General features: G+C 39.6%; 5 protein-coding genes across 7 annotated transcripts; 4 read left to right on the top strand and 1 right to left on the bottom strand.

Moving 5' to 3' along the window:
- The first annotated feature begins 19 nt into the window (after nt 1-19).
- On the top strand, nt 20-6,128 carry mazb (MYC-associated zinc finger protein b (purine-binding transcription factor)). Its single transcript, XM_020924325.2, has 7 exons — nt 20-1,045; nt 1,232-1,382; nt 1,756-2,180; nt 2,540-2,787; nt 2,862-2,925; nt 3,285-3,456; nt 3,543-6,128. The coding sequence occupies exons 1-7, from the start codon at nt 1,013-1,015 to the stop codon at nt 3,872-3,874; spliced, it is 1,425 nt and encodes a 474-aa protein (XP_020779984.1). The 5' UTR covers nt 20-1,012; the 3' UTR covers nt 3,875-6,128.
- Nucleotides 6,129-7,471: 1,343 nt separating this feature from the next.
- tlcd3bb (TLC domain containing 3Bb) lies at nt 7,472-13,523 on the top strand. The gene is made up of 7 exons (XM_020924159.2): nt 7,472-7,856; nt 8,935-9,135; nt 9,233-9,316; nt 9,415-9,640; nt 9,782-9,877; nt 10,854-10,963; nt 11,647-13,523. Exons 2-7 carry the CDS (start codon nt 9,011-9,013, stop codon nt 11,915-11,917), a joined length of 912 nt encoding a protein of 303 aa, XP_020779818.1. The 5' UTR covers nt 7,472-7,856; nt 8,935-9,010; the 3' UTR covers nt 11,918-13,523.
- Nucleotides 13,524-13,648: 125 nt separating this feature from the next.
- On the bottom strand, nt 13,649-15,505 carry pagr1 (PAXIP1 associated glutamate-rich protein 1). Its single transcript, XM_020924320.2, has 5 exons — nt 15,342-15,505; nt 14,974-15,151; nt 14,418-14,736; nt 14,252-14,340; nt 13,649-13,997 (listed from the first exon to the last, which is right to left on the bottom strand). Exons 2-5 carry the CDS (start codon nt 15,128-15,130, stop codon nt 13,762-13,764), a joined length of 801 nt encoding a protein of 266 aa, XP_020779979.1. The 5' UTR covers nt 15,131-15,151; nt 15,342-15,505; the 3' UTR covers nt 13,649-13,761.
- A 336-nt stretch (nt 15,506-15,841) lies between these two features.
- kif22 (kinesin family member 22) lies at nt 15,842-21,339 on the top strand. The gene is made up of 13 exons (XM_055150016.1): nt 15,842-15,977; nt 16,114-16,325; nt 16,412-16,539; nt 16,805-16,956; nt 17,031-17,240; nt 17,536-17,932; nt 18,841-18,955; nt 19,199-19,319; nt 19,554-19,734; nt 20,072-20,166; nt 20,753-20,953; nt 21,032-21,091; nt 21,177-21,339. The coding sequence occupies exons 2-13, from the start codon at nt 16,138-16,140 to the stop codon at nt 21,204-21,206; spliced, it is 1,878 nt and encodes a 625-aa protein (XP_055005991.1). The 5' UTR covers nt 15,842-15,977; nt 16,114-16,137; the 3' UTR covers nt 21,207-21,339.
- A 142-nt stretch (nt 21,340-21,481) lies between these two features.
- Nucleotides 21,482-25,815, top strand: prrt2 (proline-rich transmembrane protein 2). Of its 3 annotated transcripts, none has more exons than XM_020924402.2 (5): nt 21,482-21,870; nt 22,419-22,702; nt 22,832-23,121; nt 23,221-23,350; nt 24,217-25,815. In XM_020924402.2, the coding sequence occupies exons 2-5, from the start codon at nt 22,471-22,473 to the stop codon at nt 24,231-24,233; spliced, it is 669 nt and encodes a 222-aa protein (XP_020780061.1). In that variant the 5' UTR covers nt 21,482-21,870; nt 22,419-22,470; the 3' UTR covers nt 24,234-25,815. The 3 variants fall into 3 exon arrangements, with proteins under 3 accessions (XP_020780061.1, XP_055005993.1, XP_055005992.1); XM_055150018.1 differs by lacking the exon at nt 21,482-21,870 and adding an exon at nt 22,285-22,304; XM_055150017.1 differs by lacking the exon at nt 21,482-21,870 and having other exon boundaries at nt 22,313-22,702.
- Nucleotides 25,816-26,764: the final 949 nt, after the last annotated feature.

Here is a 26,764-nt window from a genome sequence, read left to right on the forward strand (position 1 = left end):
GAATTGGATGTGAGCCCCGCCCTTTAAGATGCGTCGATCATTCCGCCCAGAATAGTGTTCAGTGTGTCGGCCTATGGATTGGATGTTTTGTTTGTTTTTTCCCCCTTTCTTTTCTTTTTAGTGGATCTGATCTAATCCCTGTTCCAACCAGCTGGGAGAGAGAGCAACGCATTTAAAGTCGGCCGAAAATCCCAGGGAGGAACTGGAAAGAGCAGAGGGAGGGAGGCGGAAATCAGAGGCGATCCCTTTAAGAGCAAGTGGGACATAGCGGTGCGAGAAAAGGAGAGGAGGGGGAGAAGAAAGAGGAATTAAAAAAGAAAAGGAAGAAAGAGACGGGGAGGGAGGAGGGAGAGCGGGCGATAAAAAAAGAAAGATGACATCCTCGCTGCTGAACGGCCGAGGTGAGGAGCGAGGCTGCGGCCCGGAGAGAACGCCTCCAGCTGGGGTCAGGGCTTGACTCGACAGCGAGGCTTCGACTTACACCCAAGAGGCCTATCGAGGAACCCGGACAAAAAGACTCAGAAATTCTCCAAACTAAGCATGCCCTGCTGTGCTTGTAGATGCGGTTATTACCACCCATACTTGTTATGCAGCCTAAATTAATTTTTCACGTTACAGTTATTTTATCCTAATTTACTAGATCATGGCTTTAGTTAGGTTTTAGGCCAATGTTAGTAGTGATTTGGCACGTTACTTATTACGATTTGTGTTGTTTTCATGAAACTTGGAAAAACAAAAGTGAGAGAGAATAACGCTATTACAGTGGCCCAGTGCTCTGCAGCCTACGTTTAAACAACAGCTGCGTGCATGTAATTGACTGCAGCTACCTCAACGACTAAAACATATCTTCCCAGACGACTTTATTCATTAGTAAAGCCACGGAATTGTCGGTTCTACTGCTGAATGGAGAGTTTTTAGGCTTCCGTTTTCAGTGGACGAGGGATATTCAATGCAATTCTCTTGTAAACTCAATCAGAAGCGAACCCAATAATCTCCGTCGTTGTGGCGCAAAATGGATGCTGCTTGGAGCAATTTTCTCTTCCAGGTAGGTTTGAATAATAGTCGTGTTTTTTTTTTCTCTCCATCGCACCATGCACAAATGCGTATTAATCAGATATTGTTATTTTGCATACGCCAGTGGTCTGAAAATGTCCCTGTTTTCTTAGCATCTCTGATAATACACTGAGTGGTTGTGTTTATATTTATGATGGCCTTTTACTTGCCCCTCCAGAATACTCCCACCCAAAATCAAGGGGATGGGAGTCTCCAATCAGAGCTTATGCCAGCGCAGACGAGTTCTCCCCAAACCCCACCCACAGACCACATAGCGCAGCCTCCCTCCACTGTGGACACTGCTGCTCTCAACGAGGAACCCATGCCAGGTGAGAGACACTCCCTGGGCCCAGCATCAATGGAGCAAATGGCAGTTATAATTCCTTTAAAATCCATAATATTATAATTTCAGAACTACACAAAAATGCTTTTGACCATTTTTTTACATCTGTTACATATTAGGTATAGTTATAATAAACAACCTTACATCTTTAAAAACGAAGCTGTGTTAGCTACATTCCTTGTTTGGCAATGACTGAACTCACAACCCAGTTACTATTTTCACCTTGATTACATCATTTGTTGCATTGTTTGCAGTAAACATGGTATATTATAGATCTACCTAGACAATGACAATCTACTACATTGTATAAAATGAAGGTGGTAATGTTGCTATCCTGTCTCCTTTTTGTCTTGATTTAGTGAAGCCTGTGTCCCGTCCAGCACGTGTCGCCCACATTTGTGCCATTTGCAACAAGCAGTTCAAGAACAACTACAACCTGAGGCGGCACCAGTCAGTGCACACTGGGGTACGCATGAAGGACAGGGCCAGAGAGCAAGCGGAGGGAGCAAAAGAGGCAGTGGTGGGCCAGGTGGCAGCGGTCGTCCCGTCGGTGGTAGCGGTGGGGGGCGAAGGGAGGACGGAGAGGACCACAGTGCCCCTGTCCCTGCTACACCTCTCTGTACCTCCCACACTCGACCCTCCCGATGTGCTGACGGGAGTCCAGCACCCCACCCTCATTAGTCAGGATGGTGAAGGGGTTGCCATTGCAAACGTAGTGGCCAATATAAATCCCCATGCTCCGCCTCCTGCTGCTGTCGTCATGGCCACAGGGACGACAGTACAGGTGGGTCAGGGCTTTGTCACAATGACTGTTGTCAACCCCAAAATCTCAAAGCATGTCTTTAAGCAGCCTGGCCCTCGGTAGTCAGTGTTTGTCTAAACCTGCTCAAAGGTTATGTAGTTTGTGCATGCCTCCTGCTTTGCCAATACAGGTACAACCAAAAGTTTTGAGAGAGAAGATTTCACTAAAAGCTTGCCTCATTGAGTGACAGAACCTTAACATTTAATATTCTCCCCTATGCCATCCTGCATGTTCTCTGTAATTCTGTTTAGTAAAACATTTGTCACTGCATGACTTTTTTGATTTAGTGTGCTATTTACATTTTCTTAAGTAAATGAACATGTTTTGTCATAATTTTTCAGCGTCCAACAAATGCAAACCCGACACCAGTGAAGAAGAACCATGCCTGTGAGACTTGTGGAAAGGCGTTCCGTGATGTGTATCATCTCAACCGCCATCGCCTGTCCCACTCTGATGAAAAGCCCTTCTCCTGTCCCATCTGCCAGCAGCGCTTTAAGAGGAAAGATCGCATGAGCCACCATGTGCGCTCACATCAAGGTGGTGTTGAAAAACCTTATGTCTGCCCTCAATGCAGCAAAGCGTTCTCCAGGTAAGTTATTTGATTAAGGTGCTATTATTGCTGTAAGTAGAAGGTGGTAACTCACAACATGACACTTCCTATAGGCCTGACCACCTCAACAGTCATGTCCGGCAAGTGCATTCATCAGAACGGCCTTTCAAATGCGCGGTAAGTCAATTGTACTTTTTCTTGTTTTAGGCAGACATGATAGTACTTCTTTTAAACACGTTGTTGTGTAATATGAGTCTATTGAGAAAAAAAATATTTATTTGCTAATAGTTTATAGATATATAATCTGTATAGTTTCAGGGAAGGACTTCTCTGATTTGGGGCAGTATAGCTTCTCAAACCAGTACCTTGAGATTGAAAATGACTTCCAGATAGCACTGTTGATTTCATAAGCACTGACCAGAAGACTGCATTTGAGAGTTTTTCTTCCATGGACCACTCCTGGATAAATGAGGGATTGCACAGGCTATAAATTGTAGCTACTAGATTTCCACATTCACATTTTTGTTAATTTTCAGACTTGTGAGTCAAGCTTTGCAACAAAGGATCGCTTGCGTGCACACATGATTCGTCATGAAGAGAAGGTGCCATGTCACATATGTGGAAAACTCCTCTCTGCTGCCTACATCACAGATCACATGAGAGTGCACAATCAATCTCAACACCACGTCTGCCACCTGTGCAACCGCAGTAAATTCTCATTCTTTTCTATTTGTTCACAAACGCATTTTAAACCTTTTTTAAATTCATTTTTATCTATTGCCTTTCCCCGCCAGGCTTCACAACACTGACTTATCTTCGTGTCCATGCTCAAAAGCACCATGGTCAGGAGTGGAAGGACAGTCCTGGGGGTTTTGGTGGGACAACCTCAAGTGGAGTACTTGTATGCCACTTGTGTGGTGTCCACTGCAAGACACCTACCCAGCTTCAAGGGCACATGGGCACCCACAACAGCAACCAGGCTGCCCCTGTCTCCAGTGTGGCCTCCAGCTCAGTGTCTCTCAGCAACATGGTGACTGCCCACCCTGTGTATGTTACTGGTGGCACTGTGGTTGATCTGCTGGTCACAGACTGTTCAAGTATTGCTGTACCTCAGTCACAGAGTTAGCAGAACCGAGCTCTAAGGCCTGTACTACAAAGCTGGCTTAACTTATCCTGGATAAGTTTCTTTTACCCAGATAGACAAACACAGACATTAGCATCTCTGGATAAGAGGTACTACAATGCAGATTTATAACTCACTCTATCAACCCGTGATTTTCTGAATGAAACCATCTGCATTTACAGAACAGGGTTTGGAGGAAGCGCCAGGTGAACAGTTAGAGCAAAACAGAAGGGGAGAGCTGCGTACTTCATACATGAATAATTGTCAGTAATACTTGTCAATCATGAGGAATTAAAAAATAAAATATTGGTATAAACAATGGATTTCTCTTTATAAATCTGTGCCCACTGAATAAAAAAAAAAGATGACATCACCAATGCATTTCCTTAAGTTTCCGCACTCATCTCTATGCACTAATTGGCCACTCATTTGGCTCACAGCAGCTGGTTTCCCATTTCTGATTGGTTAATGGGTCGTATTATCTTATTTGGGAACTTAACCTAATCTTTGGTAGTAGTGTAGTAGTACCTCTAAACCAGGGTTAAACCAGAAGTTACCTCACTCTCAAATCCAGCTTCGTAGAACAGACCTCAGCAATATCATCGCCTGTTCCTAAGCCGATGAAGAGGTTGGAGAGTGTTGACCCAGTTATAGTTTTATGATGTTCACTTTGGTAATGTTTGGTTCACGCTTAAGGGAAATTAAGATGTTGTGAAGCAAAATGAAATTCAAGATCAGCAAAAAAACAGGGCAGTATAAATAGGGTAGTTTGGCCATGTTGCTCTGGGTATTATGGAAATCATTTAAAGAAACATTTTAAACAGTTACATTAACACTAACAACAACCTGAATTTATAGTAATAGTAATTAAGTGGTAAATTTAATCTTGAATGTGTTTGTGTGAACAGAACAAACTTAGTATAATTATGGTATCATGATCACTGAGAAAACTGTTATGCCTTCACCCCGATGCGTGCATAGGCTGCTTTCAGGTCCAGAAAGTACTGTATTTTTTCAGGCTCTCTGGTCTTACCTCTATTTTGCAGTTAATTTACCCTTACAAATGGTGAGTGAGTGGTAGATTTAATAGAATTTAAAATGAGAAAAGGGGTTCATAGTGTAGGTTAATATAACCTGACTATTGCTTCTGAATGGGCTGTTTTTGTAAGGCAAGAGACTTGAATAGCCACTGGTCTTTATGCATTGTGGGATGTACATTTATTTTTTAAAGGTACAGAGATATTTGAAGGTTGTTTCAGGGGATTTAAGCACCTTAAAAATTATATTGTTTTATTCAGCACAGATTAGAAAACTAAACAAATCTGTTGATCCTGTGTTTTTTGCTCTGAGTCTTCCTCTCTAGATCTGGCCATTAAAAATAAATTTCTTTTTATCAGCCCTTTTAGTTCTGACATGGCAGCCTTGGCACCTGAAACTACCTTTGCATGCAAACAAGCTAACACAGCCATGCCACTTATTATGGGAAAAAAAAGCTGTCATGACAAAAATTGTGTTTTTATGTACTTAAAAATGGCAGTTGTTAAGTTGATTGTGCTTGTTGTTGCCATAGTCTTTTTTTTTTTTTTTTTCTCCCTGTGTACCTGTCAAATAATTACAATTATGCATTAGAATTGGTATTACGCCCTTTATATAGGGTGTTCTCTTTTAAATGTTTTTAATCATGTGATAATTTTTCACATTTTATGTTTTGTATTGGGTTTTCCTGTGAGTTTGTTGTCAGAGAGACATAAAACGGTAGTACTGAGTTAAGAAGGCACCGTATTGATAACAAACCCTGGTTTTGTACTGGAGTGCATTTATTTAGCTGTGTTCATGTTTTGTTTTTTTATTTGCAGAGTTGTTGCTTTCTTTAAATTTCTTATATCTTCCCTGTTAGATTTGTTGTATTTTGATTAACAGTCGTATAGTAATACTATATTAGGTTTGTATCAAGAAAAATAATACCTCTTTGATTCTGTACAGCTATCGCAAAACATCTTTCTGCCTTATTGTAATCTGCAACATTTGAATTTGTTAATGAAAGATCAACTTAGTCATGAATTCATTAAGAATATCAATGGGATGTACTGTATTTATATTTATATTTTTATATTTCTCAACAGTATGCATGTCTAAAGGGTATAGTTAGAGAAAAAAATGCAACAATTAAAATAGTCATATATTACTTTGTAGATGAAGTAGATCTTATGTTATTTTGTAATTTGGACAGTTTAAAGTAAAACAAAGAAATGGCCAATGTTTATATTGTGACGTTTATTGTTGTAACAGTGAATAGAAAATCCCATGCCATACATCATATCGTAAATGTGGGGTTCAATTCTAGACCATTCAAGAGGATACTAGTTCAATCAACATCTCATTGTTCTCCCAATGCTTAATGAGTTTATTGTCAGGTACCTGAAAACAGCAATTAACTCTTTTAGTTAATTATACAGCATTATAGAACAACTAACAGACAATATCCACACATTAGGCCTGTAGGCCTTTTACTCCTAATTTCATAATAATTTCAAATCCAACACTTGGGGTGTACAGAGCTGTTTGGGTTCAGTTGCAATTATAGCAATCAAAGGCAAAGGAGAAATTCAATTTGTCAGCTGGACAAAAGTTTATTTTGGTCAAATACATTTCACAGTTCATCCAAGCTGCTTCTTCAGTTCTGGTCAGAATGCTGGTGGACACTGCCTTATATCTGCCTATGGGGAGGACCTAACTGCACTGAGACTACTCTAAAAAACTCAATTTCTGTTAAAGGATGGATTGTCTTTCCTAACAAAAACAGCCTCTTTAACTCCCCTCTCAAACCAGTTCTTTTCTCTGGCTAAGACCTGAACCTCACTATCCTGAAAGAGTGGCCCATGGATTTTAGGTGGAAATGTACGGCAAGCTGAGGTTCACTATTGCTCTCTCGTCTATGTTGGTACATCCTATTGTGAAGGATGATGAGACACAGACACAGGAAAGACAGTCCATCTTCCAGAAATGGAGGCCTCAGACATAATCTCTCTCCCATTTACAACTCCATCCTCAGACCTAAATCAAAACAAAGAAAAAAAAATAGGGGTAGCCAGATCAGGTCCAGAGGTGTGAAAGCGCCCATTATGGGCCTGAATGATTATGCTAATATGACTCCACACTCAGTGCCGTTCAATAGGCCTAGCTAACAAACAGAAATTGTAAACAAATAGGGTGTTAGTTTGAAAGTACTTTTGGTGTAGTTAGCCCCTCCCTGCAGGCAGATATAAGGCAGTGTCCACCAGCATTCTGACCGGAACTGTATAAGCAGCATGGATGAGCTGCGAAACATATTCGACCAAAAAAAAAAAAAAAAAGTCCAGTTAACAAATTGAATTTCTCCTTTGCCATGGATACTACCTGGACGACTGAGGGATTTTACACACATATAGCAGTCAAAATAGACAAACTTTTTCAGAGAAAATTCTTACAAATGTGGTCCAATTAATCTCATAATTTACGTATTAGGGTACTATTTGAAATTTAGGTCTTCGAAAACAAAGTTAATTTCCAAAATGCAGTGCAGTGAGTGATGACATACGCTGCTGCTGAGGAGAGGAAGTAGCTGGCGCAGCAGAGCTCAGCCCAGTGTTGAGTCAACGGTGCACCGCATCTCTGTTCTGACCAGTGCACAGACAGATGACATGGCATAGCGGTGCGGTTGGATCATTGCATAGGATTTGCAGACTGAACAAGCTCCATATTGATTTATTAGTTACCTATATGGTGTGTTTGATCCATCTTCCGTGCTCACAGTGAGCTATTTTTATATTTTATTGCGACCTGCTGCATGCTAGCGTTAGCTCGTCTGTGCTACGCTGCAGATATTGAGGCGGTCACATAAACATGCGGAGCATCGAGGCAGAGAGCCCTGGGACATCTTTAAGTACATCCTGTGGCTGGACTAGGTTTTCTACTGGTCGTTGACTACACTTCCCAGAGGCTCTGTGTAAGTTTGCTTTTAATATCTCGCCTTCAACGTCTGTATCTTAAATGCAGTGTTTTAGCAAGTTTGCTAGCTAACAGATCCGCTAGATGCTAATGCTACATGCTATAAACAAATAAGCTAACCGTGTCTGCGTTCCCGAATGTTTTCTGTGACCTTATGGTACTGCCATTATCTCTAACGTAGATTTACGTACTAGATTGATATTGTTGTTAATCGAAGGAGTTTGGCGCATGTTACTCTACATTTGCGAAGGCAGATGCTGTTATATCACTTTCCAGCAGGTGAACGATGACATTTAAATTTGCCAGCCTTCTTTGGTAAAGCGTTTTGACACTGCCCGTTTAAACTTGGTCAGTTTTCACAAAGGAGTTTTCATACAGATGCGCTTGTGTAGAAGGTAACGTTAGTCGTTTCTTTAAACAACAGTTTTATAGACTCTGTGGCGTAAAAACGAGTAAAAAACCCTTACTAAAACTGCCTTGTGCATATGTCTTCTGTTCAAAACTCCCAGCTGTATACTGCAGATTAGCCCGAATAGACTAAACACTGCAGTTTAGCATGACACTTATTAGATGAGCATTAGTGACAATACCTTAGGATTTATGAAACAATATTGACAAGATATAGTTCAGCTCGTACTGATATTTAACATTCTTTTATTTATTTAAAAATAATACAGTGCATATTTTGAACTTTACTTTCTCGGTTTTGTTACTTGTGCATGTATGCAACCTTCCAAATCTCATACAACTGCTACATACTTGCTCTTGGAAGTAAGGGGACATTAAATAAGGCCTCTAATGTTTTCAAGTGGACATTGCATTGAAACATAAAAACGACCCTATGACATTCTTCTTTGTGCTCAGGAGATAATTTATCCTCCCCTTCCATTTCCCATTTGTTTAGTATTTTACATTTCAACTGCATCTTGTCTTAATCCAGTTTTATCTTAATATGCCATACGTTTAGTTGAGTGCACTTCTTGCTGACGTTGCAAGTGTGCTCAAACCCTGACAGATAGGAGTTGCCATTGAGCTATAATCAATGAGGTCTATGTTTTTACTGGTCTTTCTCACAGAAACGACAGAGCGTTGGATTTTAAGAATCAGATTGCCCATTGAACTCGCTGCCTCGCCAACTGACCGCCTGGCACTATGCTGACCGTTCTAGCTGCCGGCTCTGTGTTCTTCCCAGGACTTTTTCTTCTCTCTAAACAATGCCTAAAGTCATTCCCTGCGCTGAGATGGAGCGAAAGAGATGCCGTCATTGTTTCAGCCAGGTAAGACACAACACTGAAACAGTCCAGAATCTGTTTAATCTTCAGCCTGTCCCTTGTCAACCCCCTGTGTTTTTATTTCTGTTAAATGTATTTATAGGTTAGTGTCATCTGTCCAGGCAGTCATGGCTTCATCAGCTGGGTACATTATTGCTTCGTCTTGTGAAGACATCATTGAGGACCAGTAAGCAGACCTTAATGAGTGCTGTTCCATGTGACAACAACTAATTTGGAAACTACTGTCTTGGATGAAAGCATTCATTTTCTTATTTCTTCACACAGACACTGGTTGACAAGCACCTATATCATGTTTGCTGTTCCCTACTTTGTGTATGACATCTACGCCATGTTCATGTGCTACTGGTACAAGATCCAGGTCAAAGGGCATGAGGAGGCCACAGCCGTGCCACGGTCCATGAGTTCAGCATTGACCAGTTACCTGCGTCGGGAGTTCCTCATGGTGCTGCACCACGTTGTCATGGTCACCGTCTGCTTCCCTGTCTCTGTGGTAACAATCACTCTTCTGATGTTTGCGATTTTATATTTGAAACTTGTCAGTATCTGGGAATGAGTTATTTGATTGCATTTAAGTTTGTTGCATTAATTCTGCTTCATTTGTTTTTCCTTTTTTGCTTTCTACCTTTTATAGTTTTGGAGGCAAGGAAGGGGAGATTACTTCCAGGGTATAATGTTCATGGCTGAGCTCAGCACTCCATCTGTTTGCTTAGGAAAAATACTCATCCAGGTAAGTAACTGTATCAGTATTTTGTTTTTGCATGAGCATGACTTTGACTGGTGATTGTGTATGGTACTTCTTCCTTTTCTGTTGTAATTGAATACATTTTATTTTCCTTTTATGCAGCATTTTCTTTTATACTTTAAACAAAGTGCAACAACATAACTGGTAAATACTATGTAGTATAGTTAGGGCAGTGTGTGTGAGGTGTGGGTGTTACAGCTAAAAGTCATCCCTGCTTTATGTTTGTCCCCTCTGAGGCTCCCACAGCTGTTTGCCTCTGAATATAGCCACTAGTATTTAGGCAGGATGCTCAGCAGATTCAATATCACCCCCCCCATTACCCTTTCTCTCTTGTGTGCGTGTGGCAGTGAGATAAACTTCAATGGCATAAAAGCATTGTAGTGTGCCCCTTACACCTGTAGACAAAGACACAATAGCAAACGTGAAGATAAGATACAAGATAAAAGATGTAGGCAGTGAAGTGGATGTTTTTCAACTTTTAAGTATTAGCACATGTATAAATTAAAATGGCTAGAATCCCAGTAATACAGTACTTTTTATTTTTATCTATTTATACTGGGGTTGTCATGAAAATCTATGTCCTACTTATTCCACTAAATATTGGAATTATTTAACTAGTTATATCTTTTTATGCTTTTATTCAAACTGAAGTCTGAAGTTAATGTTACGCATCACTCAAGTGTTTCCGTTCAAAAAAACACTCTTCCAAAAAAGTTTTCAAAAAAATGACTTGATCATGAAAACAAAAAGACAAATACAATGTATGCGCCAGAAATTGGTGCAGTATAGTATGCGGTTCATGTACTTTGTCATTATAAATTACAAGTAATATACCTATTGTGCTTGGTATAACTGTATATGACAAATGTGATTAACAATGTTGGCTCTCAACAGTCTGTACTGCTTGCCTCTTTTCCTTCCTATCTCTCTTTCTTGACTTCTTGGTTGTTTCTGCTCTCAGTATAAACAACAACATACTCTCCTGCACAAAGTGAATGGGGCTCTAATGCTGATCACTTTTTTCATCTGTCGAGTCCTCCTCTTCCCTTACCTCTACTACGTTTATGGAAGGTACGTCTCGACACCCGCTTCTACCGCACAGTATGATTCAGACAGTTTAAAGGGCATGTCATAGCTTGTCACCAGTGGTTTCCATGAAAAAAATAAAATAAAATCAATAAATTGTATTGTCCCTGTAGGTAATAGTACTATTTTGACCATTACGCCAAACACACAAGAGTTTGAGCTTTATACAAGGGACATGTTGTACAGCAGTGTCTGGGAAGAGACATTGCTGTCTTGTCTTCTTTTTAAAAGAGGTCAGATTGGTATTTGTTGTTGCTGCTATATAATGGATAAAATTTACTGACCCCACAACTTCTTGTACAGTGTTCAAAAGTACTACATAAGCAGATAAATCCCTCTTAGAAGCTTGCTTGTCATGACTGTTGGGCCTGGTGTCTTTCTGTTACCTTAACTCTACTACACTTACTCATACCATTTTGCCATGTAAATAGGATTTCATTTATCTGCTTCTGATGTTGAACTTCTGTTTACAACAACACTGTGCACTAAGTGAAAGAACCTTGTTAAACTGAACTGACTAGTACTGTACCGCCTGGTAGAAACTGGATTTTTCCTTTGTTCTGTTTTTCTCCTGATCTGCAGTTTTATCTAGAATTATTTTGCTCAGTATTGTATATTTGTAAATGATGTTCAGTTTGACAATGCCCTGTCCTGCCCACTGGTTCCAGGTACGCATCCATCCCATTCTACATGGTGCCGCTGTCAGTGCCTTGGCACTGTAACCTTGGTGCTGCTCTACTTATGGCGCCCCAGCTCTACTGGTTCTCGCTCATTTGCCGGGGTGCCCTGCGACTATTTACAGGAACCTCACGCTCTCGGATACCTCCTGGGACATCGGCCGCACCAAAAGAACAACAGAAAACGGATGATACTGCTCTGCCTCAGCCAGCTAATGGCTACAGCACGCGTCCCACAGAGCCTGAGCTGACAACTCACTGAGAATGGGGGGTGGGTGGGGAGGGAAGAGGCGAATGTACCAATGAGTATGTAAAGGAAAGGAAGTTTGAAGGCAAAGTTAGACTTGAAATAAGTAGCAATATAAAGCTACCGACTTTTGCCTCCTGAAGTCAATTTGGCCAGTAGTCATAGAATCTAAGGATTAGATTTCTGGCTATCAGAGACTTCAGTTTGAAAGGATGTAATAATCAAAAGGCATTGCGCACTCAGTATTTAAAGATGTCATCAGGCACTGTGACAGACGGGAACATGCACTGACCTAAGAGGAATCCCCTGTATGTATAGCAAGCATAGGTGGCTATTTCCCTCATGTAGATCAAATGAATCCTCTCTGCCTGGTGGCATAGAAAGAGTAGGATAATAGGAATGTATTATACTGTATGTTAGTACATTTGCTGTAGATGGAAGGCCTAATTCAAGTTAGTAATGAATCAGACCTTCAAAAAAGAAAAAAAAAAGAAAAAACTCCTGGCTAAGCAGTATTTTGACTTGTTAGTGTTTATTATCTGTATCCTCTATGTAGTCACCGTCACTCTAACAAAATGTAACCAATCTGCAGACTGACTCATTAGAAGGGAATATGTCATAAGACTGTATTCTGCTGCCTTATCCCTTTTCACATTTTCAATCATCTATTTTGTTTATATTTATTTATTATTTATTTATATTGTATTCTGAGAGGAGAGACAAAAGGATCCTCACACTGGAACATGTGATGGGTGTACATAGCTGATGTAAAATTGTCCATATTTCCATGTCAGTGTTATCTTTGTCTTGTTTATGCATTTTATGTTTGGACAAGTGCATTTCACGTATTCAGTTTTAAAATTGCAGACAATTAGACCACTTTTTTTATTATTTCAGTGTAGATATTACTCCATTCCGATTACTGGCGTCACAATGTTCTGCACAAAAGCTAGTGATGCACAGTAGCAGCAGTTTTCATGTATGTTTTTAGGTTTAGTGCTGTGATAATTGAGTATTCATGTAATCTGCCTGAATTATTTTGAGTATTAGCATTGTTTGAGGACATGAATTATTCCATGTTGAAGGGAAAGAAAACAGATAAGATAGTTTTTGAGTGACATGCAGCACATTTGTTCATTGCCAATTATTTTAATGTAGCTCAATGAATTTAAACTACTGTATTTAAAGCCTTTAATACTGTATTAAGTGCTCAGATCATTGAGCCATGTTTTAGCCACATGTTTTGTGAATGCACTTGATTACTTGTTTTAAGTTAATTTAAAGCAGCTACACTATCTTGGAAATGGGGGAAAAATGTGCAGTAACCATCAAGACTGTGCCAAAACCTGGACCGCTGTGGGCATGTTGAATACAGAATATCCATTCCCCTCCTCCATGGTTCATAACATACTGCTTTTGGCCAATACTAAAAAAATCAACTGATGTACTATATATTCCACAAAATGCTTGTTATTTATTTGTAAGTATTTATTTATTTATTTGGTTTGTGGTTTGAATGCATATTTATGCATACATATATATATACTCTATGCTTCTGAGCCTTATGTGAAGGCCATATTGTTACTCAAACTTAGCAAAAATATACTTCTCCTGTCCTGACCATGCCTGTCTGTTTTTTTTTCCCATTTGTATCAGATATACAAATAGTATCGAGGTTTTCACTTTTGGATTAACAGGAACACTAGAGGGAGCTAGCGTAGACGACAACTAGGAAAAGATCATGAATTGATGGTTAAATAAAATGTTTTTTTATTTATTTATCTAAAGTAACAACTGTATTTTCATCATACAAAACCATAAAAAATGATTACAAAAAAATTCAAGTCCGCTTAAATTACTCAGTATCTTCTCTGCCTTGGGGAGAAGATGGTATTGGGGTTGCTGTCCCGCTCCCTCTCTTTTTCCCGTTCTTTCTGTGAGTTGGGAGACAATGCTTCTTCCAGCTTTTTTTCGCATTTGAAGAGATCCCGTCCAGTGCGCAAAATCTGCTCTTCTATCTTTCGATGTCGCTTCATGTCTGATAACACTTTGTCCAATCTGGCTTCTCGCTTCACAGATGAGCGAGCTGATGATCCTAGTAATACAAGAAAAAAACAATTATATTAACCATTGTCATTCTTACATGACAGCAAAGTTAGATTTTTAGATGACATTACTACAAAGACTGCTAATAAAAGATAGGGGGAAGGTAAAATTAATAATCTTTCAAAATGTGTGAATTTTCATATTTATAATAAAAATACAGTACTCATTACAGCTTCCTCACCCAATATTTGGCTGTGAATGAATATGAAAACAATCGACAGAAGTAAAAAATGTGTGTGCAACCTGGAGTTCTCCGTCTGTTCATGAAGGCATTTTTTGGGGTTGCTTTTAACTGCTCTTCATCAAAGTCAAATTCAGTTGGAGTTGGGGGCCTGAAAATGTTTTTTTTAAACAGTTAGTTTCCAGTGACGCAACTTCATAAAACTGTGAAATAAAATTGGATACAGACTTGCGTTCTCTCTCCTCCCTCTCTCTTTCCTTTGCTGCTTCATCCTCGTCATCTCGCTCGGGTGAAGGAGTTCGTTCTGGTGTTGGCGATCGTCTTGGAAGAGGCACAAAGTTCATGTCTAGCATTTCCCCTTTGGCAAGGAGCTCATACAGTCTCTTGATTTCCGCTGGAGGAGGCATCCAGTTTTTAGGATCTCCCATTTCTTCATCGCTATAAGCAATTTCCCATTCCTCTGTGTCCTTAGTGGCTTGCGCTGTTTCTGTATTGTTCACTTGCGCATCATCTTTAAAGGTCCCATCTAAAGCATCTGTTTCTTCATCTGAAGGGATAAACAAGATAGAATGTTTAATACAACAAGTCAATATTAATAACTCCCCAACTATAGAGAATATGCTATTGCAACCATTGCCTCTACTACAGTATTCCATTGGAGAATAATTAGAATGTTGTTAACTGTACATTTAATTAACATCTTCGTGCCAAGAATGCCAAAATGGATAGAGTGTGAGAAGTTTATCAGCTGTCATATAGGTTAAGTGGATAAATGTACTGTCACCTTTGTCTTTAGAGTGTGCCGCTTCCTCAAGTACTGCTGTCATATCTGTGTCTGCATCTTCCTCTTCTTTAAATGGATCTGATTGCTCGGTGTCCTTTACGCCAAGAGCTTCAATGCCCTCTCTCACTGTCGAGTCAATAGTCTCAGCTTGCATCATTTCAGTGCAGGTAAACAATGTCTAAACCAGTAAAACACAATGAACAAAAATCTCAGACATTTTATATTAATATATAAACAACAGTCATCTTATGGCTACTGGCGTAATCCTGTAAGTAAAGAAACCATACCGATTTATACACCACTTTCAGGCCTTTCTATGCTGTGAGTAGTTATAGCTAGCTAATGCATAAAAAGGTTTAAATAACCACCTGATCTCCGGCTTTACTTCCGTTTTAAAATGCAAAATAAATTGATGAGTTTCACGCAATAATGCAAGAAAATGCATGAGGCTCGTTACATATAATAAACGATATTGCAAAGACATAAACAAAGCGCCATTTTGAAAAGGGGGAAGAGCTGCAGCGGCAACGTTGCGCGCTCGTGGTGCTCAACCAGGATGCAACATGACCCTTGATGCATAGCTCATCCGGATACACTCCCACCAAGCCAAGAAAGCCACCAGGAGTATACATTTTTGTATAGAGATCTGCGGTCATCTTAAGTTACTTCCGGGATACGTCCAAGCCACTCATGGCAGAAAATAAATATTAAGTTGCAATGCATCAAGCCATACGTGGATGTTAACCATCACTAAACTTTATTAAAAAGATGATATATGAAACCACAGTGATAAAGAAGCAATCAAGGGAATTAGAGTCTGGTAGTCACATGGGGTGGTCAGCGGGCTCTGATTGGTTAGTCGCTGTTTCCGGTCGCTGCGCTCCTCATTTGAAAAATCTTCAGTTAAGCCTCTGAACGCGTTGTCGCCATTATTAAATACGGAGTCTGCAATGTTTACATATTAGAATTTGTAACGAACAAGCAATCATTTCTGGAATATATCGGTAAGATCTTTGCTTGACGACATACACATGTAACAACGCATCGTTAGATGTCTACGGCCTACATTTTACGCTTTTGGGCTTTAGTGTTCTTGTGCTGTATAACATAATCTATGAGGCTACTTTTCACACAAACCAGGCCTCGAGTTTTAAGGAGTCAGCCATGGCTCAGCGTGTGCCTGTATCAGATGGAGGGTCGAAGAAGACATCCCGTGTTCGTGTAGCTGTCCGTCTGAGGCCTTACATGGCTAAACCCGATGAAAAAGATGAAGGGCCTTGTGTGAGAGGCATAGACTCTCAAAACCTTGAAATCATCAACTGGAGAAACGCCACAGAAACCGTCAAATATCAGTACGCTTTAGGGTATCAATCACAGTTATCTATCAAGTCAGAGAGTCTTATTAACTAGATGTTTTTTTTTTTCGTGTTTTGTTTAGTTTTGACGTTTTTCACGGAGAAAAGACAACACAACAAGAAGTCTTTCTTTCCTCAGTGAAACCAATTCTCGCACATATACTAAATGGACAGAATGCAAGTGTTTTTGCTTATGGACCAACAGGAGCAGGTATAGTGATTTTATTTAATTTATTCTTTTCTTTTCTTTCTTTTCTTTTTTTAATTTATTATTTTTTTTTTTTAATAAATATGAATTTAACATCAAGGTTATGTTATTGTGTAGTTACTGAACACCTTTGATCATGTTATTGTTTATCTGGTTTCATTTGATATTTCTTTTAGAAATTAACTGATGCAAGAATCCTGACCCCACAGATTTAAAAAATCTAACAACAACCACTTATTAATTCCTGTTGTTTAATTCTTATCAAAAGGCAAAACTCACACCATGCTGGGAAGCACAGAACAGCCAGGAGTGATTCCCAGGGCTGTCCGTGAGGTTTGCAAATTGGTCCAATCAAAAAATGAGGAAGACGGGTGGGACTACAGTATTGGAATGTCTTATCTGGAGATTTACAATGAAAAAGTAAAATAATAAACATTTGTGAAATATTAAGTATATTTGTTCCTGTCATATCTGAGTTTGTTGCATTTTACAAGGTACTGGACCTTTTATCACCAAACTCCCAAGACCTGCCAATAAGAGAAGACAAGGACAAGAATATCCTTATTCCGGGCCTCACTCACACCACCATCTTGTCCTTTGCTGATTTTGATAAACACTTTGTTCCTGCAACTCTTAATCGCACAACTGCATCTACAAAGCTAAACCAGCGCTCCAGTCGCAGTCATGCAATCCTCCTCATTAAGGTATGTCATTAAAGTCATGTTCTTTGACCATACACTTCAGCTTGCAGTTTGACTACAAGTGGCATCTTAACAGGTCGTAGCCTTGTGCAGTAGGCTGGGATTTGGTAGCTGATGCTAAAATTAGTTCTCCTTTGCAACAATCTTAACTGCTTAACTTTTGGCATTTTGGGACTACACTGGAGGAGAAACATTCTTTTCATAATACTAATGGTCTGCTGGTTCTTTTGTATTTAACTAAAATTAACACAATTTTAATGCATCCTTGTTGCCTACACAACCTTTTTCAAATGATTAGGTGGTGAGAACACTGCATGCACAGCCTCAGCGACAACAGACTGGAAAGTTGTACTTGGTGGACTTGGCTGGGTCAGAAGACAACCGTCGTACTGGCAATCAAGGCATTCGTCTCAAGGAAAGTGGTGCCATCAACTTGTCCCTCTTCACTCTGAGTAAAGTGGTGGACTCCCTGAACTCTGGCACATCGGGTCGTGTGCCGTACAGAGACAGTAAACTCACTCGGCTCTTGCAGGACTCTCTGGGAGGCTCTGCGCACTCAGTCATGATCACAAACATTGCCCCTGAATACAAATACTATTTTGACACTTTCAGTGCACTGAACTTTGCAGCCAAATCCAAGCTTATTGTTAACAAACCATTCACCAGAGAAACTGTGACTCTGCCCAATGTTCAAGGTGAGTATACAGACAAATGCCAAGAATAGTGGATGCGATGACATTATTTTATCACAACATTTATTTCTCTGTCTTTACATTTGGTATAGTTAATTAAGTGCTGGGAAGTGACATATTTTGAACAGCTGCATTTGAGACTCTTCCCCTTAAATGCCCATATGTAGCAAACGTTGTCCCAGGTTTAGATAATCAGTGCAAAAAACTGGAGCAACACATGCAGAACAGAAAAGCTACAACATTTTTTGTCAAATTATTTAATATTTAATGAATATAATGGACATATTGTTTGTGTTTATTTATTGTTTGTATATTGTAGTCATTTTTCTGGTGCATGTGTGTGGATTTACACCACAGAATTGCTCTTTGTCTTTATATAGTCGAAAGCTAGTCAGATTTAAATTATTAAATTGACAGTTGTCAATTGAAAAAACACACATATGTATGCACAGACAGCCATTATGAGTAATATGTACATTTTTATTTATATCAAAAGTCTCAACCTGTTGTCATGGATCCACTCTTGTTTAGCCCCACCCTTACGAAGATTACCCATAATGGCTGCATTTTTCTCCCACCATGTTTTTATCAATGCTTTTAAGTATCTACTATGAGGCAAATTCAGTTTTATATTGATTGCATTTCAGTTTTCCCCATGAGCCATTTTAGTTTTACCATCTACAGCCAATAGGCAGCACTGTTGTGTAATATTTGAGGATTAGTGCAGGTAGCCGCCTGTGACCCTTATGGATGCTTACCATTTATGAAATTTTTATGCGAGCGGTGCTCTTCAGGCTGTTGCTGTAATTCGGCCACTACCACCTTTACTGTTCCCACCTACATTTTCACTTCCAAATCAGGGAGTGTTCCAAATAATGAATGTTTAATTTCCCCTCTGTCCTCATCTCCAGTGAAGCGAACCAGAGAAGACCAGGAAGCAGGCAGTTCTGGCCCAGAGCCACAGAAGAAAAGGCAGAAGGAAGAGAGAAAAGCAGAGCCCTCTCCATCCTCTACGCATTTTCACAGGTTAAATGTCATGGTGTAATGTGCCAGTTTGTCCTTCTATTAACATTATTTTGGATAGAAGCAGCAGTTGCAGTTGAGGAACACAAGATGACCTTTATTTGTTCCACAATTTCAGTGTTTCAAAACAGTTTGCGAATAGAGAGAATAAGCACTCAAAACCTTTATTTTTATGTACAATGTAACAAGTTGCACATGTTCTTGCCACATAAAGGATGTATCAGTTTATCCCTTTTCTTTCCCTAGTCTTGCAGAGCCGTCAGTGATGGATAGACTTATAGCCCTGGAGAAGCTTATGATGAGCTGTCAGGACAAAGACAGACTCACTATGCTTAAAGATGTGGCCCAGTCTCGCAAAGAGATCCAGGTAACATAGAACTACTATAAAGAGATTAATTTATTTTTAATCTCTTGTATTACAGTTAAAAATGATGTACATGTATTGAAATTAAGCAAATTATTTATCAGAAAATTAGCTACTGTTGCTTGATATTTTTTATTATTTTTAAAAACAATGTGGTTAATGGCTCAAAATATGGATGTTTACTATAAAATAAGGCCTCATGGTGTATTTTGTTTTAATGCGCACTTGTATCCACAGGAGCTAAAGGAAAAACAAAGAGAGTTTGAGAGTAAGGCCCTCCTATTCAATCGAATTACCAGTGAAAACTCAGGAATAAGTCCACAGTCCAGCTTTAAGAACAATATAGCACCTTTACAAAGGAAACCTTTAGTGGACACCAAAGCAAACAAACAAAAGGCTGTGGTACAGCCATTACAAGGTTAGTAGTCTTGCTTTATTAAATGTGAGCTTGTGTGTAATAAGCTATGTACTATGAACTTCACTATTTTCTCAAAAACATACTACTCAGTGTTTTGTCATGTTGAGTTAGAGGAGCTATAGATTGATATACTGATATAGATGATATGACTCACGATCACGATGAATCGAATGATGAGTTAGGATTGCTTTTTACACTTCTCAGCAGCTTGAATACATTTCCTTATTGCTGTACCCAAATCTGGTGATAGGTCATAAATTAGGCAGCCTGTGTACACCATAAAAAGAATTGCTCCAATAAACTAGTTCAACTAAAACACAAGTGTCTTTTCTTGCAGTTTCCCAGCTTCAGCCTCTTCAGCAGCTGGCTGTTGTCAAAAAGCAGTCTGTGTGTGTCAAGAAGAAAGAGCAGAAGCTTTTGGGACAACTTGAGGTTTGCTGTCAAGTCTTGAGCGTTTTACTATTAGTTTGTTAATTTATATTTTGGCCTTATTGTCAATTTTTCTTGATGCATTTTAAAATGTTGACTTTAACAGAATCCTATTAATCCATAAATACATTTTGCAAATCTAATCACTATCACAGTGCTTGTCTGAAGAGTCGCAATTCAATAATTTTCCCTAATCGTTAAGCCCTAGTGCTAAGATGAACACAGTAGAAGCAGTGTAAACATGCGATGCACGCTAATCCCCACTCTGTGGTAATTGTATTTACTGGTACCAGCTCATCGGGTTGTTCCACTTTTCTTTGATTTCATAATATTGTTTTGGCTACTACATTTCTTACGGATGTTTTACACACCTGTAACAAACATGGCAAATTTGGTCATTAATGTTGAAGTTCAAAACTCTAACAGATTGCTAGATTCAGCAATAGACTATAAACAGTGAATTCTGTTTTGCTATGCAGCAAAGCCTTAGTCAAAGTCATCTAAAGCTTCCCTTTTGTTTTTGCTTTTCCAACTTTACATTCAATTGAGTCAAGGGATATAGCTAAACATCATAATGTTTCCCATGTAGCCACTGGATGGAAAGGAGAACACCATAGAGAAAGACTGGGAGTCCCATCTTGACACAACAGTCTTAGAACAGTCCCGAAAGAAAATCCTGCAGATACTCAACAGTGGCTCCCTCAAGGAGCTGAAAGGTCTGCAGCAGATTGGGGACAAAAAGGCCAAGCTCATTTTGGGCTGGCGGGAGATCCATGGAGACTTCACAAAGGTATGTTTTTGCATATTTGTATTTGCGCTTACAGCTTGATTTGTATTGTGTTTAAATCGTATTCATGCTGTCTTTCAGGTGGAAGACTTGGGCAAAGTTGAGGGTATGACAGAGAAGAGGTTTGCATCATTCATGAAGGTACCCCTAAAACATTTATTTGTATTGACCCATCAAAACATAAATGTGAGTTAATTTATGTATTATTTTTCTTCTGCTTTTCCAGGCAAACATTGTGAGCGCCATGGGCAAATAAATTCTTTTTTCATGTTTTTAATTTTATATTTTATTTTAACCTTTTTTTTTCATGAATTGTGCTGATATTTTTGTTACCACTGCTTCCTATTGGTGGCGCTCTACTCCTTTTAGTAAACATGCTGTGATACACATTTATTGTCTTTAGTTGTTCCTTTTAACTGTTGTGTGCAAAATATTCCTGCATGGAAACTATCTCATTTTCAGCGCATATTACATCACTGCCAATTTGAATAATGCATGAATTTGTTAATATTATTGTAGTAGAGGATTAGGCATTCACAACTGTGGATGGTGCATAAGTGCTTCTGAGGACAGCAGGTCGGGGAGATGTGCGCCCCCTTCCCCCGTTTATATGTCCAACCGCGCGCACGTAGTCTAGTAGATTTCACTTTTCATTTCGCGCACCCCTCCTCTCGCATACGCTCTGCCATCAGGAGACTCCCATCCGATTTACTGCTTGGTGAACGCAGCTCTACAAACAACTCGTTTCCTTCCACCTCCAAACAAAGGGACATCCCCGGGTTTCTCTTTCTCTGCGCCTGCGAAAACATTGCGGCTGTCGATGGTGATGAGCTGCTTTTGATCCACGATTTATGCACCTGAGAATTGCGCCATGAAAAAGCTAGGGATGCTCCGACTGTGTTGAAAATCAGGATTAAAAGGTCAGTATTTCTATAATATTAGAATTTGTGCGCTTATGGATTTTCGTTCTGTCGATTGGTTTTAATAGGCCTTTTATGCTTATTGTGCGTTTTGGAAGGCTTTGTCACGTTCGGTGCTTCAACCGTGGACTAATTAACAAGCAGCAGACCGCTCCTTTGACTTTGCGCTTCCCCTTTTGTCCATAATATCCTGTGCGCGGACTATCTCTCACCATATTGTTTCGTTCACAACAACCAGCTTTCCGCCATATGCCAGTTATCCCTGTGTACACATGAAATAATAGTAGACTATGTACACACCTGCAGGGAGACACTGGCCACGTTTTTGAAAAGCTGACTCCATCTATCATGTCTTTGTAGTCATATCAGTGTAACGTGCCTTTTCTAAAACGTCTGTGGCAGATCATAGGCGATGACCCTATTGTCCATCATAGGTGTGTTTTGTTTACACTGGGCCTGACTGCTGAAGTGAAAAATTACACAAAGTTAGAGTTAATTAAAGCCTGCTGTGTTAATTTATCAGATGTTTTATTCGTTTGTCCACGTAGGTGCACCTAGACTCAAGTCCGGAGTAAAGCTTAAGAGTAACAAAAAAAAATCATGACGTCTGTGAATATGATGCCAACCTCTGCCATTTGGCCTGGAGATGAGCAGCCGTCAATACTGGACCAGGAACCTGACTCTTTGTCCAGCCAAGCCCCTATTTCTGTGCCATGCCCACCAGTTATAGGTGAACAGCCCGTCAATAACACTAGCCTAGCCAACTCTCGGCCTCCCCGCAGCAAATCCAAAGGAGAGCTCGTCATAGTTATCAACGAGAAGCTCAAGAACGGTGAGTGACTGTTTGCCCTCATTACAGTGGTGGGTAGTTTCACAGCAGCTGTTTAGTCTCATACCTCAAGGAAAGGCAACTTTTGGCACTCCTGTTTCTAACTGCATGCCCTCACTGTCCTCTGTGTAGGTAATGGGATCCACCCTTCAGACAGCACTTCTCCAGTCATTTCCTCTCCTCCAAAGAGACAGCACTCCATCTCTTATCCCCATCAGGGCAAAACCCGCAAAGGCAGCAGAGCAGGATCTATTGGCTACACAGCTTTTTCACCCCGGCCATCCCTGTCCCGCCACTCAAGCATTGCCACTAACCCTCCTTTGGACCGGACCAAGGTTAAAGACTACCTACTGCTCTCCGTGCTGGCCTGCTTTTGTCCTGTGTGGCCCATTAACATTGTGGGCTTTGTGTACTCTATCATGGTAAGCATATTTTGCACCGTGTGGATTATTTTTAGACATGCACTGTATGTAGTGCATACGCATTGGACAAAAGCTGACGAATGCTCTGCTTCTCTTTAGTCTAAAAACAGCCTGGAGCAGGGAAACCTGGATGGGGCTGTGCGCCTGGGACGGGTGGCCAAGATGCTTGCCATGGTGTCTCTAGTTGGAGGGACCGTCATTATCATCGCCTGCATTGTCAACTTGGCTAGTGAGTGTCCCAAATCAGACCTTTAAAACCACTATCTCCCTTTTCTCTGCACTCCCCCCCCTGAATATTAGGACAACATGCTGATGTCTAGATAGCTTTGCCTGCAAATGCCCTTTGAAGCCTTGATCCAAAAAACCTTATACTGTCATTGTTAGATTGATCATAAAAGACACAAAGCATTGTTTGCACAATCTGACACCAGTAAATTGTAAAATCTGTGTTTGCACAAAAAGATGCTAATTCATGTGCAGCACTTGTCCTCAGGAGCTTTGTCAGTGAAATTCAGAACAGATACATCTCCTCTAGTACCTGACATTATTCTGGGACAGCTGTGAGTGACTGCATGCCACAATACTGTGTTGACATTCAGTGATCTGTGTCGTCTGCTGTCCTGTTCTGTCACTTCTCACTGTAGAAAATGTCCTCCGGTTCCTGTACCACTTGTTTGTGTATATAATGTATCGGTGTGAATGATGTCAAAGCTCACAAGACAAGTCTGTACTTTGAATGTTACTAGTAAATAAAGGGATTTATGTAACGGAACAGTGATTATGTCAGTCACTTTAGTCAGGTTGTTGGATAATTTATATTTTAAATATAATACATATATATAAAATTTTAGTTTGAATCAGTGTTATGTTGTTTTGAATGCACAGGCACAGCCTGTTGGGCTTATTAAGCTGGGAGATGTCCTCATTAACTTGATGAGTTGAAGAGCGTTTGTGAAGATGACTTGTGCATATGGGCCCTGGGACTTTACAGTCCTTGTTTTCCTGCTTATATAACTGTCCTCTGGTGTTTATTAATACATCAATATTACACATTATATAGCTTTCACTAATGTGCTTCCTTTTCTTTTTTCATAGTAAATGTGAAAACCTGAGTTTCATTCCTCGATGAAACAGGATAAGACATCAGACCACCTGGCCCACACCTGCACTATCGTCTTACCGCCTAGTCATTACCTGGATGTGACAAATGTACACCTATTATTCAGTGCTTACTAATATTTCTGTAACCTTTTATCAGTGCAGTCACTTTGCTAATGGATGAAAAACACATGCAAACACTCTGCTGCTGTGAGTCAGGGAGGGTTCAATCTGCTTGTAGGTGTAGGAGGTGCAACCTTTCATAATCCGGTCAAATGTTCAGACATTTGACCAAGAGGACTATAACTATAGGGCGGAGAAGAAAGAAGGCCTCTAGCTTTAGTGCCACATGCAAACTCAAAATGTCTGCCAAGTCTCCTTCACTGCACCACCACCAGGATGCTCATGCTCGCCTTGAAATCCCTTCAGTTACACAGGATGGCTTTGGGATTTTTGTTGCTTTGAACAGAAGAAAGTTCAACATTTATAATTACAATGTCTGTGCCACTATTTTCTGAGAAAATGGCTACAGCAGAGGATGATAAAATGGAGGTCTAAGGAGGACTTGTAATGAACTCTGAAATATAAAACTGAGAGGATTATGGAAAGTCATTTCAAACAATCATAAGCTAAATTTCATAGTCACTTTCCGGTCACCTAATCAAATTTCTATTTCCGAGGAAAATGGTGCTTTCCTCCTCTCCTGGATACCACTGTGAACTGCAAACCACTGTAGCAAGATATGGTCTTTGTGTAAAAACACTTAATCTACATATTATACCCTATCTTTTGATATATTTGTAAGAAAACGTTTTGAAACTTAAGATTTTCAATCAGTCATTTGTATAGTGATGCTCTTTCACCACTGTGTCTCAGTAAAAGATGGTGATATGGTACTTATATGGGCATCGTACTATTTGGTTAACAAATGAAATGGCTTGTGTGCTGTCAATTATACTGTATCTCTGTGGCTGTAGCTTTAGTCTGGTGCAATAGCAATGTAACTTTGCAATTCTTAAAGATTTTTTTTTCTTATTTTTCTATTTGAGAAAGGGTTGTAATTAACTGAATGTATTAATGATGTGAAGATTTAATCAGTTTGATTACTTTGGGTAAGACAGTTTACATTACTGCTTTATTTATAATACCAAGGAAATTATGTAGTTGCCTCTGATCTTTTTTGCACAGTTTTCACTGTGATTATGGAATTACTGGGATTCCAAGAATGGTTAATCAAATGCAAAACTTGTGTATTCTGGATTTTCAATGAAACACACTATCACAACCTAGCACTTCAAGCCTGCAGTTTGACAACTATTAATACGGATTTTTCTTATGCTGGTACTAAACACATTTCCCAATTGTATTTAATATTGCTAATATTAACCTTTAATATTGTGGATTCTAGTTGACATGATTTACCTTTTAAGTAGACACTGGTGGTTAGCCTTGAAAGGCATTGTATTGCCATCAGGCTAGTATAATCTTTGTGATTAATGGCATGTTGTGGATTTTTTATTCATGTGTGACGATAGTAGTTGGATTAAATTATGAAAATGTAAATTGGCACATGGGAAACAATGCAGTACATTGACAATAAAGACACATGCATGTAACATGTTTACTTTTCATGTATGAAATTATGGGAATTTATAGTTTTATAATTTATTATGATCAACAGACCCCTGTTCTTCCAGAGGTAGTGGAACTACAGTCTTAAATCGGAATTTTGGGCCAGTGGTACACACAGACTCCAGCTGACCGACTTATTCTGGCATCACATCACAATCTGCAAAATCATCACAGTATGAAACATCAACCAGTTAGGCTGCCTGACATGCAATTACATGTCATGTCAGTGTCATTGAAAGACAGAGCGCAGCCTTATAAAGGTAAGTTGAAAAAGTAAAGACCTACTGGCTCTTAGCAGTTCGAGTCTTGACCTTTTGACCTCTTGTGCTGCTGGCCCACACTGGTTCTGCTGTGGAAAGCCAGTGACTGATCACATCCTGGGTAGTTATTTCAGACCTTCTTTTAAATTTAATTTTAACAAATACGAAAATCCTTCAATGATCTCCACACATTTTTTTCTTGTGTTTGACTGTTTTGTGTTTGTGTACATTATATAACACAAATCTGAACAAATAATGTATGAGGGTAGCGTACGTCAGCATCTATAGTCCTACTCCCTTTTCCCTGAATTTATTATTTACACCATTCGGAGTTTAATTTAGGCCCTTATCCCATGGTATGTTGCAATACAACAAGACCCCACTTAGGAGTCAGTGAAGTGCCTTAATGGTGTCTCATGCACATTTGCCCAAAACTAAACATGAACAAACATCTCTTCTCCTAAAAAGTGTTTTGCATTTTTATTCTAATTCTACACACAACAAACTTGTAGAACATAAATAAGGTAAATAAGGAACTGCTCTCTTGGTCCAATGAAAGTTTGCAGTAGGCCTATAGTATGGCCTACACCTATTCATATTGGGGAATTGACCCAATTGATTGGAAATATATATAATATATATATATATATATA

Source organism: Boleophthalmus pectinirostris, unplaced genomic scaffold (genome assembly GCF_026225935.1).
Source record: "Boleophthalmus pectinirostris isolate CB_2022bp ecotype Guang Dong unplaced genomic scaffold, ASM2622593v1 HiC_scaffold_14, whole genome shotgun sequence".
Lineage (NCBI taxonomy): Eukaryota > Metazoa > Chordata > Actinopteri > Gobiiformes > Gobiidae > Boleophthalmus > Boleophthalmus pectinirostris.

What these genes read in the sequence shown, in the direction of transcription:
- mazb (XM_020924325.2), top strand. Translation starts at nt 1,013, where the DNA reads ATGGATGCTGCTTGGAGCAATTTTCTCTTCCAG. An exon ending in CAACGAGGAACCCATGCCAG is followed by an intron (nt 1,383 to 1,755) that starts GTGAGAGACACT and finishes GTCTTGATTTAG; the next exon opens with TGAAGCCTGTGTCCCGTCCA. An exon ending in TGCAGCAAAGCGTTCTCCAG is followed by an intron (nt 2,788 to 2,861) that starts GTAAGTTATTTG and finishes CACTTCCTATAG; the next exon opens with GCCTGACCACCTCAACAGTC.
- tlcd3bb (XM_020924159.2), top strand. Translation starts at nt 9,011, where the DNA reads ATGCTGACCGTTCTAGCTGCCGGCTCTGTGTTCTTCCCAGGACTTTTT. An exon ending in GAAGACATCATTGAGGACCA is followed by an intron (nt 9,317 to 9,414) that starts GTAAGCAGACCT and finishes TTCTTCACACAG; the next exon opens with ACACTGGTTGACAAGCACCT. An exon ending in TAGGAAAAATACTCATCCAG is followed by an intron (nt 9,878 to 10,853) that starts GTAAGTAACTGT and finishes TTCTGCTCTCAG; the next exon opens with TATAAACAACAACATACTCT.
- pagr1 (XM_020924320.2), bottom strand. Translation starts at nt 15,130, where the DNA reads ATGATGCAAGCTGAGACTATTGACTCGACAGTGAGAGAGGGCATTGAA. An exon ending in AGGGAGGAGAGAGAACGCAA is followed by an intron (nt 14,341 to 14,417) that starts GTCTGTATCCAA and finishes AAACATTTTCAG; the next exon opens with GCCCCCAACTCCAACTGAAT. An exon ending in GAACAGACGGAGAACTCCAG is followed by an intron (nt 13,998 to 14,251) that starts GTTGCACACACA and finishes TTGTATTACTAG; the next exon opens with GATCATCAGCTCGCTCATCT.
- kif22 (XM_055150016.1), top strand. Translation starts at nt 16,138, where the DNA reads ATGGCTCAGCGTGTGCCTGTATCAGATGGAGGGTCGAAGAAGACATCC. An exon ending in ATGCAATCCTCCTCATTAAG is followed by an intron (nt 17,241 to 17,535) that starts GTATGTCATTAA and finishes TCAAATGATTAG; the next exon opens with GTGGTGAGAACACTGCATGC. An exon ending in GGTTTGCATCATTCATGAAG is followed by an intron (nt 21,092 to 21,176) that starts GTACCCCTAAAA and finishes CTGCTTTTCCAG; the next exon opens with GCAAACATTGTGAGCGCCAT.
- prrt2 (XM_020924402.2), top strand. Translation starts at nt 22,471, where the DNA reads ATGACGTCTGTGAATATGATGCCAACCTCTGCCATTTGGCCTGGAGAT. An exon ending in CAACGAGAAGCTCAAGAACG is followed by an intron (nt 22,703 to 22,831) that starts GTGAGTGACTGT and finishes TCCTCTGTGTAG; the next exon opens with GTAATGGGATCCACCCTTCA. An exon ending in GCTTTGTGTACTCTATCATG is followed by an intron (nt 23,122 to 23,220) that starts GTAAGCATATTT and finishes GCTTCTCTTTAG; the next exon opens with TCTAAAAACAGCCTGGAGCA.